Raw genomic sequence first — 13328 nt, forward strand, 5'->3', positions numbered from 1 at the left:
GTTGCTAGGACAGGGTCACAGAATAGTTCTCACTAGAGGGTACATTTCAAGAAAATCAAGTGAATGGCATGGAGTAATTTATGTGCACTCTGAAGACAAAGAGCATGTCTTAGCCCCGCTATTGGGAATAGCGTAAATACTTAAAAAATGATGTATTGGAACATAGGAAAATCCAGTGAGAAGCATAATTTCTCTTGGATTCTGGCTACAAACAATCCTGATAACCACACATTTGCCTGAGTCCATATAGCAGTGATGGCGAACCTATGGCACGCATGCCACAGGTGGCCCACGGAGCTATTTGTCAGGGCATGTGAGGCGCTGCCCTGTCAGCTGGCCAGCGCACATGCACCCGCTGGCCAGCTGGATTCACCCTTTTTTAAAGTCATTTTTCGCCCTCCCCAGGCTCCAGAGGCTTTATAGGAGCCAGGGGAGGGCGAAAAGAGCCCCCCCTCCCCCCCAGAGGCCCTCTGGGGCTTCATGAGCTTCCCTGAAGCCTCCGGAGCGCAAAAAAACGGCCGTACGGGCAAACCGGGAGTTCAGGAACAGACTTCCTGCTTCCTCTGAGGGTTGTTTTGACTGCTCCGTAGGTTTCAGGGAAGCTCCCGGGGGGGTGGGGGGTGAAAAAAGCCTGCAAAAATGGGTCGCGCCTGTAGTGCGCGCATGTGCACTGGGGAGGTCACGCATTGCATTATGGGTGCAGCATGCCCACACGACCCCCCCCCCCCTGCGCTCCCTCCACTTATGGCACGTGAGCCAAAAAAGGTTCCCCATCACTGCCATATAGTTTCAGTAATATCCTTTAAAGCACCTGTCCTCTAAGTGGATAGAAGTGAAGAGTGGCAGTCTAAACAAACATTTTTTCATGATCAGATTTTAAATGGTTCGATTCTCAATACTATCTGTGATTTGGAACATCTTATTTGCTAGAAACCACTGTTTGTTACAAAGAAAATCATGATCGAAATAGGTTCGTAGCGTTGTGTGTCAAGCAACTGGGATGTTCTGGTTTTGAGCCATTTGTTCTCAATCTACATATACCTTCCTCAACTACTCCCCTTGTTCAAGGGATCATAGATATATGTGCTATTTGACTTGCTTGTACATGAGTGCTGCATCTCTTATCAGTCCAACAGAGCAATATTATGATGCTGATGTTGGTAGTTCCCTAGTATCTTACCTCCATTGTTGCTATTTGACATTTAAGCCATCTACACTCTGGATATCAGGTAAATATCAAGTAACTTAGAAAAAATTCTATTTTCATTGGTTGCACATTGGCAAGAGGCTTTGCAGTTCTGAGAAATTCATCTTTGTTAAAATTTGGAAATCGTTCTCTGTTTCTCCCACATGAAGCATACTTGTAACTGGAATGCCTGGATGAAGTCTCCAACTGAAATAACAGCCAGTCAAGACAGTCAAAAGCCTATGGTAGCTGCATAAAGTGTATAAAGATAGTGTGACCCATCTGTAGGACAGCAAGTTGGTGGATGGCTCATTCAGATGCTTATTTATGAATGAACTTCTTTGGGAAAGAACTGAATACAATAGAGATGATTTAGATTTAGAAAACCCATGCATTTTGTTACAGAAGAACGAACTGAAGCTGCAACAGTTGTAATTTTCTATCTTTAAAAAATGCCAATCAAGTGTAAAGTCTTCATATGTTACATAGCAGTCTTTACCATATTTTTTATTTGTTTTAATTATTTTAATTTTATCAATTTCATATATACATTCACAATTATATGATCTCATAACTGTTATTAATAATATGTATTTATAACAATTTTTCCCTACTGTTGACAATATACTTGAAGATTGCTTTTTTAACATCCCATAGATCCATCTTATCTTACAACGGTCCTACTTCTTCTTCCCTCCCTCCCTCTTTCCTTCCCTCGTTTCTTCTCTCCTACTCCCCTTCCTTCCCTCCCTCCTTCCCCTTCCCTCCTTCTCTCCTTCCCTCCTTCCTTCCCTCCTTTCTTTTCTCCTTCTCTCCTTCCGTTCCCCCTTCCTTTCCTCCTTCCTTCCCCCCTTCCTTCTCTCCTACATTCCCTCCTTCCTTCCCTCCTTTCTTCTCTCCTTCCTTCCCTCCTTCCTTCCCTCCTTCTCTCCCCTCCTTCCTTCCCTCCTTCCCTCCTTGCTTCCCTCCCTCCTTTCTACCCCCCTTTCTTCTCTTTCTTCTCTCCTTCCTTCCTTCCTCCTCTCCTTTCCCTCAGTCTTTACCATATTTACTTGGGATTAATTGGGTTATAAAACGTTCTCTAAAGGCTACTTGAGCATGGGGTAGCATGCACATTCTATTTTTTATCAAGGCACTTCTTTGCATGTCAGGAGGACAATGGAAAGATAAACTATTAATTGGATCAACTCTGGTAGGCATTTCAATTCTAAAAAGCATAATTATAGAATGGAAAAGTATTCAACAGGATAGCTTTTTTTAATTGGGAAATTTGTAAAAACACTCATGCATCATCTAGCAAGCATGGAGGTTTTCTAAAATGACCACTATAACAAAGCAGAAATATGTTATGCAATGACTAACAAAAATGAAGTGTGTGTGGATTTAAAACATAGCATTATAGTAGTGGTTTTAAAAGTCAATTGAAAGGCAGAAGAACATTTCTTGCTGAAATATTGCCTCTAGTGTCAATTAGCAACTCTTTCAGAGCAAATTGGTGTATTTTTTTATAGTCTCATGTTTAGCCACATTCTTATTTCCTCTCTATGGTAGAGTTGTAAAGATTATTTCAGCTAGATAATAAAACTGCCAGGTAATCGTACTAGATTTTTCTTCCCATCTTCAAAGTTTGTTTCCCTTACCACTTAATCATTTACTTATCAGAGTTTCTTGCTAATCTTTGTAGATATTTAATTCCTTTGTCTATTTTTTTCCCATGGTCAATTTACACTCCTTTACTGGTCATTTGTTCCAAATATACATTATATACTGTATATGATATAAGGTAAGGATACCTATATAGCCTTCAGAAGTTCTTACAGGTACAATTTATAACCAGACAGAGGCACGGCTTCATCATGGCTGAATCCAGAATCTATAGAACATTGAAATAGCTTTTTATTTAATCTGTAAAGCACATTTATATTGTAAATCTGCAGAAGACACAAGTTGTTTATGACCTACAGTAAATGAAGCTGACTACAGTATCATGTTAGCTTACCTTATGTACTTACATTAAGTGCTGTTGAGTAATCTAGGCATTCGTTACACTTTAAAAAATACTAGTTTGAATGTAGATTAGAAATGATTTATTTATGAAGTGCTACATGCTTTATACCCTGTGTAGCAAATACTCAGTAATTTCTGTTGCTGTGCCTATAATCACTTAGGATGGGTTTTCCCTGTAACAGCATGCTTGATGCAACTTCATTTCATGGAAGTCAGGAAGCCTTAAAGGAAGGGAGTTTTGGAATGTGTTCAAGATCAGATCCTCACCTCTTATGCGTTCAGATTTTGTAGCCTCACTAGTTTTCCTTTCTATAAAATGAATATTTTGTGACTAATCGTTACAAAAGTATTCTTGCAACCAATATTTTATGACCTTAGAACCCTAAAAGTTCCACATGTGCCCACTATCCCTAAAAGTTTGAATAAAACTGCTCTAGAAATTTACACAAAAACACAAAGATATTCAAATGTGCCTATTGTAGGCTTTTTATTATATAATACACAGCTGCAACTCCTAGGAATAAATACTTTACAACTTGTACACCAAAATTGCATCTTGCCACCATTCCAGTCTTTTTATGAGATGTTTAGGAATCCTTTTGCCTTCCTATCACAATTGCTCCCGATGAAACGTATCCCTGGATGTCATTCAAGGAATCAGTGCTCCGGCCTAGAAGGAATTAAATTGTTAGCCTTTTCATCTTCAGAGCCATTCCTTTCTAATCGGAAACATGTTATAATGCTTATGCTAGTTATATAATTCAGAACATATTGCAACCAATTTTCCATCATCGGCTATAGTGAAATGTATTTGTTTTTACACAACTGGTTTTAAGGAGGAAAAGTACCATTTTGCAAGAGACAAAAGGCCTCTTTCTGGAAGATTTTCTTCCAGTCCTTAAGATGGCAGAAAAGTATGTTGGCATATTTTGCACAGCTCTTGGTCTCGATTCTATTTCCAATTAACAAAGACAGTACACAGTTCTTGATGCTTGGCACAAGAATGGAATTGGTGGTATCTTGTGACTTTGCTTACCCCTCAACAAATATTAGTTATTGGGAAAACCACTCCCCTAAACTTGGGATGGGGGTGGGAAGGAAGGGAGTTTTGACAGATGGCTGAAGTGGTGGGTTTAGGTCATTTGCCAAAACAAGAAACAAAAACCCACTGGTTTTGTGCATGTCTTTCATGAAGGTTTGTTCATCTAATAGCTCCATTTCACATGAGTTCAGTGCTATTCTGAAATAGCATCCATTTGAAATAACTTGATTCTGGAGTAGCACTAAACTTGTGTTTACAAAAAAAAATATCCCTCATGTAGAGCAAACAGCCTGTCAGAGTCTGTAGCTATCCAGTCAGCACACAAGTAAATAATTCAGCGGGATTCATTAATAGAAGAAATTTCTTAATATACAATAATATAAAACATGATGCATATACACAATACCCATGCAGCTCTTGTAACGCGGTAGAGAGAAGTAACAAGGACTAGAACTAGAAGCAAGGAGGCAGAACACTCAAGCAAAGACAAACGAACTCTTATTACATACACAGAACAGTTAAGTTAAGCCACACCCTGGCTCCAAACTATCTCATGGCTCACAACAAACCCTGTGTCTCAGTCACCAAATAGTTCCCATTGGCTGACTTGTTGTTATGGCTATTCCAGTTCTTATACACTGACAGAGCGTCAGTTTTGGCTGATAAGAGATTGATTTTGTGCTTGTCCAATGTATAACTGAGGATCAACAGGTAGAACTGATGGGGATACACACAAAATGGGTGGAAGTGCCAAAGAAGCCACAAACTGAGTCAAAGGATTTTCGCCAGTTTTTTTAAAATCAGTTTTCAAATCCTGGTCAGCTTTATACTCTTGTCTAATTTCACAGCTGGAGGACTTGTAATAGCCCTGAATAATGGAGAGGTCTGGGGAAGAATAAGATGACCAAGGCCATCACATTCTTCTTATCCCCACTCCTACGTGCATATACCTCTGAGCACTACCACTCTTCAACAAATATTATTTTTAAACAACTAGGATACCCAATAACCACTTCAGAAAACATCAGGCATTATGTGGGCAGATTTCTTTGCAGAATCTAGTTGCTACAGTGGTCCAAACCAAAATGGCCCCAGAGGACCATTTATGTTATGCTTGCACCAGCATACAATAGCCAATAAAAACTATGCAAACCCCAGCTCTGGACTACCTTGTCAATAAGTTATCACAGAGTAGAACTTATGTCAGAACAAAGGGGGAAATGCTATTTTTAAATGGAGCAGTTGAAGGTGAATTTAAACTGCTTCAGGACAGGACAAAGCAATGCCATTAAGATAGATCCTTAACCTTCAAAGTGTAGTTAGGATACATGGTTGAGACCAAGGGATTTTAACATAACATTTATGGAGATTATACCATATCTACTTATCTTAGCTCTTTGTCTGCACCCAAAACAGAGCAGATGCTGGCAGAACTGAAAGATAAATATTAACCCATACAAGTCATTTGTATTCTAATCCCTTACCTGTTCTTTGCTTTCTGGGAATGCAGAGCCTGATGCAAAGGGCATCAGAAGATGGCTGGGTGGAATCACAGATTACTGCATTACAGTGGAAGTAGACCTGAACAAGAGACAAAAATCACCAGGCATCACAAAATAGTTTGAGAGCATGTTACTAAAGAACATGGCAAACTACAGAAAATATAGAAAATACTTCTTGTCTCCTTAGGAAGAATGGAATTCGACTGGTTTTAAAATAAAACTGAAGTACTCTGGCTTTAACACAATATTGCAGCAATATGCTTGTAAAAGTTCATAGCTTAGAAAAACCATATTATTGTCATACAACATCTTTGGTAGGGAAGTAAAGACAATAATGCTATTAGAGCAGAATGCTGGAGGAGAATCTTATCAATGGAACTGTCAACTACCCTGATATACCATCAGTAGGATCAGCTTATCAAATTTGTAAGATCATGAAATGTCATGTCAAAAATTACCCAAATAACTCATAAAAGCAACCCTTACCTGTCCTTGAACAGCTTGATTATTCACCACAAATGTAAACATTTTCACTTCAAACCTCTTCAGGTGTGTAGGGAATGGGACAGAAGTGTTGGGAACCTCATGGAAAATGGTCTGATGTGAATCTGCTGTATTCTCACAGCTAGCATATAAAATTAAAAAGAATCATTTGATATATATCTACACGTATACCTGAACATATGCATGTATACACACATACACACACACAGAATTCCTCTCTCAGGGAGATGGGGAGAGAGAGAGAGAATGAATCCCGCTCTCAGGGAGACAGATAGTTAAGAATTATTAAATAGAAATAAAATAAAATACATAACTCATGTATTGCTTCTCAACAAAACTATAGCTATAAGATCCAGCCTGTGCCAAATTAAAGACCAGAAAGACCACTTTAGATTATGCCATGGAGTCCAATATCAGTACAACTTCAACCATAAAGAAACCTTTGCATCTGACTGATGAGGTAGAGAACTCATGCTGGATGATATAGTATTAAAGCTCTAGAAGGTACACCATCAAGCTCTATCTTGAGTTTTGAGCTTATGGCAAGAATTGCCAATGTGTCTTTCAGTTTTTAGGTGACTGAATTATTGAACATAAAATACTGCAGATGGTACAAAGTGTTATATTTTGCTATGACTTGGAAAGTTTTTACAGGTCTTTCACTCCCTAGCACCGTGATGGCAAATCTGTGGTATGCATCAGCACTGGCATACCATCAGCTCTGGCGCACTGTCAGCCGTCAACTCTGGCATGCATACACGCAGACCAGCTGATTTTCAGCCCTCCAGAGAGCTGGGGGAAAACCCATTTTCGAGAAAAGGGAGAAAAATGGGCCCAATGGGCCAACCAGAATTTCAGAAATGATCCGTTTGCGGCTTCTGGAGGGCCTCCGGGGAAGCCGGGGGAGGCCATTTTTGCCTTCCCCAGGCTTCAGGAAAGCCTCCAGAGCCTGGGGAGGTTGAAAAAACTCCCCCCCACACAGGAGGGGGGTATTGTGTGTGCATACGCAGGTGGGCAGGACACATTGAATTCTGGGTGTGGGCACATGCACGTGATAGCACACACGCACGCAATTTTGGCACACAAAATTTACAAATCTTTACAAAAAGATTCGCCATCACTGCCCTAGCATAACCTATGCTGCTTGTCAAACTGCCTTCTGCAACAACTCCACTCACAATGTTCAAATGTTCATGTAAGTGGCAAAAGACCTCCAGCCCACATTTGAAACTGGTACCTGTCAACCACTATGTGCCACTGTGGAAAACTGTTCCTGTCAGATTTTGCAGTAGCCCAGCAGTTCTCCAGAAACAACTCCAGTTGTGGATCTTGGCTGTGAAGAAGTTCAACCTGAAAGTAGAGAGGCTCTCGCAAATAACGGCTTACTGGATACTCGGTGGGTTGATAGAAATCTCTGTAGGTCTGGTCTGCAGAAAAATCAGATGGGCAAAAGAAAACAATTATTAGGACCCCAGTATTCAAAACTAATTTCTTCAATTTAAGAATCAGTCTTCATCCCCAGCCTAAACTAGGATTATGTATTCTACTCTGCCCAAGGATTATATTAGCACAATGCAACTGACGTTTTAAGCCCAGATCAGACAACTGGAGTGGAGGCAAAAGCATCTCTAAAAGTCAGAGCTATTGCTATCATTAGTGAGAAAACCGGGATCGGAATGATTTTATAATTGATTCAACTTCTATAAGTTGAATTCAAGAAAGAACGTTATAAAAATTGCTAAAAGTCTATTAAGGTAATTAAACAGTAGCAACTGCAAAAATGTGTGTTACAAGACTGCTCGCTCTGTCCCCAATTAAAGATTTTGTGATAGGACTGAAAGATCTAAAACTCATGCTATGCCAGCTATGCCAATTAGATCAAAACTAATTGTTTATTGTTAACCCAAAATACAGCCAAGAGATGTTCTTGGCTGCTGCCACATGCTTAGATTGGGAGGAGGAGCAGACAAACGAAACAATAAAACTGAACCCTGTTTTGCTGGATGACCTGGTATGCTCCCTTCAACTGATAAACGTGACACACGAAGTTGATTCAAGTCTAAACAGCCCAAGTTTCAGGACTCAAGTTCGCAATTTCCTAACAATATAAAAATTCCCAGTGAAGCCGAGAGAGCAGTGGAAATTCATGAGTGCTCACTTAGATACTTGAGACTCATCAAAGATGAATCCCACATTAAACTGGAAAACTTCTAGGACCCAGTCTTTAAGCTTACAATATTTAAAAATAGATTTGGCGAGATATTCCATTCTTTTTAAAGTTGGATTTTTTTAAAAAGGTAAATACAAATGTTTGTTTAAAAGTACAAGCAACGGTTGCTTGTACTTTTGCATTCTTCCTCTCCATCCAGCAAGAAAACTTCAAGACAATCCCTGCCTTCAAATTAGTGCAAAATTCAAGTTAGAAACCATTTCTCATGCTGGTGGCCGATACGACAAAATACAGTGCCATAATTTTATTGATTATGGTCTTAGATTTGCTATAGGTGACCCCTCTGCTTTGAAATTACCTCTGGCAAGTTTAAGGGCAAGTTCCAGTTGCCCAGTCCCAGGCAGTATGGTTGGCGATGGTGGTTGTGCAGGGCTGTACTGGAACAGCAGCGTATTTCCAATGAAGTACTGGCAAGCACATTTCAACCTTGGAAAGATAAAGTTTGCCAACAAAAGAGCCTTCGTTAATTCACCCAAGCTCACCAAGAGCTCCAAAATTTTAGCTTCTCTCTTTTCACATTTTGGGGAAGAAGTTGATGCACATCGGAAATTCAGGGCAGCTTTAGTTGGCTATGTTGGAGACCCATGTCTGCAGAGCAGTGGTAGGTTTCAAATTTTTTTAGAACCTCTTCTGTGGGTATGGCCAGCTTTGTGGGAGTGGCTTGCCAGCCATGTGACTGGGTAGGAGTGGCTTGCTGGCCATGTGACCAGGTGGGAGTGGCTTGCCAGCCATGTGACTGAGTGGGAGTGGCCAACTTGTAAAATGTGGTGAAACTCACTTAAGAACGCTCTTGCTTAGCAATCAAAATGTCGGCTCAGAAACTCTGGCATTTGAAGCACGCAAGTCTTAAAGCTGTCAAGTTACAAGACCCTTGCACCCCTAACCCTTTAGGAAAAAATAACCCAGGGGTGTTCAAACTTGACAGCTTTAAGACTTGTGGACTTCAATTCCCAGAATTCCTCCTCTCGCTCTCCATCTTGATGATGTGTGTGGATGCGGGGGGGATGGAGCTGGTTCTAAACGGCACTGTAGATTTGTGGAACCTCTTCTATAGAAGAGGTTAGAACTGGCAGGAACCCACCCCTGCTGCAGAGTCTCCCCAGATGGGTTCCAAATCACCCTATACTATTGTACCCACTTTTTATCTCTTGATATTTTAGAATAGTGGGTGCCAAAGCAATTCTTCCTGAATGAAAGGATCCCTCCTCATAACAGTTCTTTAACTCAAATTCTCCCCAACCTGGGAATTCTGAGAACTGCCATGACAGCATGTTTGGAAACCATACAAGGCAGGGTCAAGTTGGCTTCAGTTCTTAAGTCACAAATACTCACTGGTAAACGGGTGTTGCTTGGCCTGGGAGGAAATACAGGACCTCATTTTCATAAGTCATGATGGTGTTTTCAAACTGTAAAGAAGAATGGAATGAAGCATTCCAAGTAGAAATTGGATCTCTGCCCTGGTTGGTCAAAGGCCCATGTTGGACCTTTCCCTCGTCCCCTTTATCACCCCATGTGAAATAGGAAAGATCCAGTACCATAGTAAAAATAAGCTTTTCCTCTAGTTGTCACTTATAAAGCTGTATTACGAGTACAAATGTTGATGCATGTCCTATTGGATGGATATAAATCTGTATTCCCAACCTGGCTTTCCCATTGGGAAAAATCAACCCAACCCAGCCAGAGCGTAGATGGACTGGTCAGTGGATATATCCTATTCTACTTGGCAACATCTTTTCCAGACCTTCTTGAAGAGGGGGAAACCTTCCCCCAGTAATCTCTCACCTTGCGAGTTGTGCCACAAGAGTTTACACTGAAGAGGAAAACTGCTCCTGCCTTTGTCACAGAAGCTGGTTTACAGCGTTTGTCTCTCAGCACTAAATTGGAGAGGTCCAAGTCTGGCATGCCAACCAAAGTCCGAGCCGAGACTACAATTGTGCCATTAGGCTGGCAGTCTGCAAGAGACAGAGTTTATTCCAGGAAGTTCAGGAGATAAGGATTCCTTCCTTGACAACCCCAGTACCCCAATTCTCATCCCTCGCCTCGAGTAGAGCCGCATCATTGATGTCACCATAGATGCCTCTAGACAATCAGCTCTTGGTGCCAATCAGAGTTTTTCACAACCAGCTGCAAGCAAACATTGCAGCTGTCATTCCATGTTAACTGGCACTCTTGGGTACTCATTCACTCTAATACCTTCATACCAGCCTTCCATTCCGAAAGAAATATGATTTTCACATTTTGATTGTTGATGATAACAATTTACAGCACATGTCACCATGTAACATCAATAATGGGCATCATTTTTACCATTTTCTCCCTCCCTCATTTATTTATGAATCTCCAATCATTCATAAAAAGGTCAATGCCTTTTTTTAAAAAAGCAACGAGAGAGCATGAAAAAAATATCAAGGCTACACATTGAAGAGCAGGGAAGCAGACCTAGTAAAACCACTTGCCCTATAATTTCTGCATAGCCCACATATATGAGAGAGAGAGAGAGGGGGGAGAGAGAGAGAGAGAGAGAGAGAGAGAGAGAATGAATTACAAGGGTGGAGTTGATTAACAAGAATGGAGTGCACTGTAGCCCTTTATGGAAGCTGCATTAACTTATTGATCCTTTTGTTAAAAAGATGAAGATGCTTTGGAAGATTATAGAATATAACTGAGATTGTATCCCCATCTAAATATCCGCTGGGCATAATCATTCAATAGTAACAGTTCTCCCCCAGTGCATGAGTGAGAAAGTACTCCTGTCCTTAGCTCTTATCAGCAGTAAGTTAATATTTCCCCCTTATTCTCCCATGGTGGTCACTGTCACTTGTGATCCCTGTTTTAAATGTGTTTTTAGTTTTATCTGTAATAGGCAGGCAGGCAGGCAGGCAGGCAGGCAGGAAGGAAGGAAGGAAGGAAGGAAGGAAGGAAGGAAGGAAAGACAGAAGGAAGGATCAGTTTGATGTAAGGTGCTGGCCTTAGAAATCAAGTGATTGTGAGTTAGGCATGAAAGCTGACTAGATGACTTTGTGCCAGTCATTCTCTCTCAGCCCAACCTACCTCGTAGGGATTTTGTTCTGGGGAAAATAGGAGTATATTTGTGGCCTTGAGTTACTTATAAAGTCATAAAGGTGGATAAAAATCTAAGGAAGGAAAAATGTTTTGGAAAGAAGCTGGGTGGTGGCAGAGACTTAAAACAGAGATGAAAGGCAGGATACAGGTCACTAATGGGGATGGAAATACTGGCATGAAAGTCAAATTCATGCCAGTATTTCCCCATAAACCATAAGGTGGAAAGGAGTAACTCAGATAGGGAAAAACTGTGTTGCTAATGAAATATCAGTAATACAATGGTGATTCCAAAACTTATCTTCAGTTCCAACCCACCTTAATCTTTAAAATATATAAAATATAGTAGTGTACAAAATAACATGAATGATATATGAGTGCCTTTATATTGAATTTATTAATCTAGATTAAATAGATTGAAAGTGACATCTTGAAATCTGGTTATTTCTGCATTTAATGTATCTGGAAGGATATCAGAATCAACATCCTTCAGACATTGAGACAGGAATATCATTTACCAATTAGATCTTTTGGAGAGAAGGTGCAGGAAATGGTAAATTCAATCATTTCTGTTTGACTGAGATGGTCCTTGAATTGCAACTGGAAGGTGGTCACAACCCCAAAGGAGTTTATTTCCTAGGACACAAAGAGAGTAGGAAATGATTAAGCATCATATCACAAAGTACACTTTAATGTTAGGTTTCAGGGTATTTTATTTAGGTTTTCTCCTGGCTGGCTAGCACTAGCACTAGCACTTAGACTTATATACCGCTTCATAGTGCTTTTACACCCCTCTCTAAGTGATTGACTGAGTTAGCCTATTGCCCCCAACAATCTGGATCCTCATTTTACCCACCTCAGAAGGATGGAAAGCTGAGTCAACCTTGAGCCGGTGAGATTTGAACTGCCGAACTGCAGCTAGCAGTTAGTTGAAGTAGCCTGCAGTACTGCACTCTAACCACTGCGCCACCTCGGCTGTTCAAAGTTCAAATGCAGCTCTTAACTGCAGCAATTTATGTACCTTTGCCCGAGATGGCTCCCAGGAAGATTATTTTCTCCATTCATTAATACAGAAAAAGAAATGGCCTCTTTGGAAATAGCGTGAAGATTACAGTAACACATCTAGATGGTGGAAGAGAAGGAACAAGAACCTGCTACTGAACCAAAGAGGGTTTTGATACTGGCTTATAATAAACAAGCAGGTTGCTTACTCCCAGAAGTAAAGGAAGTCGACTACAGGTTTGTTTCTAGGAAGCAGGAACTTCCTAGAAGTATAAGTAATGTTTTCTACCCCCAAAGCAAGATACAACGAAGAATCCCCCTATTTCCTGCCATTCAGTGGTTCCCTGGACTTTTTACAGTCCAGATATGGTGTGGCCATTTTCTCTCCTTGCGTTCTTTCACAGAGAGGTAGGAGGAGGGAGGCGAAGGAAGTGAGTGAGCAGCACTGATTGTGAGGAAACCATGAACAATTTCCAAGGTTAGCTGCCAACAGTATCGTGTTGTTACTAATGAGGCAACATCAGGAACATCAGGAGAAAAGGTAATAGCAGCCACAGGAGCAAGTGGGTGATCCTTCACTTGCTCACTCTTCTGTTTTATTCTGGGCTAGTCTTCCATCATGGCTCACGCTTGGGCTGGAGACATCCAGATGATCACAAGATGGCAGTGCAGAGACATTGCAAACTCACTCTTTGCTACCTTTTAGTGCCATCCAGATGTTTGTCACCTAGGTCAGGGGTTTCCAACCTTGGCCAATTTAAGCCTGGCAGACTTCAACTCCCAGAATTCCCCAGC

At 40.8% G+C, this 13328-nt stretch overlaps 1 protein-coding gene across 1 annotated transcript in view; it reads right to left on the minus strand.

Annotated features, from left to right (window-relative positions):
* Window positions 1–3651: 3651 nt before the first annotated feature.
* The window catches only part of LOC106552507 (uncharacterized), a 28929-nt gene continuing 19252 nt past the window's right edge, over window positions 3652–13328 (minus strand). The window contains exons 15-22 of the mRNA XM_087708275.1: window positions 12050–12167; window positions 10254–10423; window positions 9804–9877; window positions 8770–8897; window positions 7479–7668; window positions 6224–6362; window positions 5720–5816; window positions 3652–3863 (exon numbers count right to left, since the gene is read on the minus strand). Coding sequence (XP_087564401.1) covers window positions 3781–3863; window positions 5720–5816; window positions 6224–6362; window positions 7479–7668; window positions 8770–8897; window positions 9804–9877; window positions 10254–10423; window positions 12050–12167 — 999 coding nt within the window. The 3' untranslated portion in view covers window positions 3652–3780. The remainder of the gene's footprint in view (window positions 3864–5719; window positions 5817–6223; window positions 6363–7478; window positions 7669–8769; window positions 8898–9803; window positions 9878–10253; window positions 10424–12049; window positions 12168–13328) is intronic.

Source organism: Thamnophis sirtalis, unplaced genomic scaffold (genome assembly GCF_051295495.1).
Source record: "Thamnophis sirtalis isolate CommonGarterSnake01/CBP01778 unplaced genomic scaffold, rThaSir2_p1.2 scaffold_3, whole genome shotgun sequence".
NCBI lineage: Eukaryota > Metazoa > Chordata > Lepidosauria > Squamata > Natricidae > Thamnophis > Thamnophis sirtalis.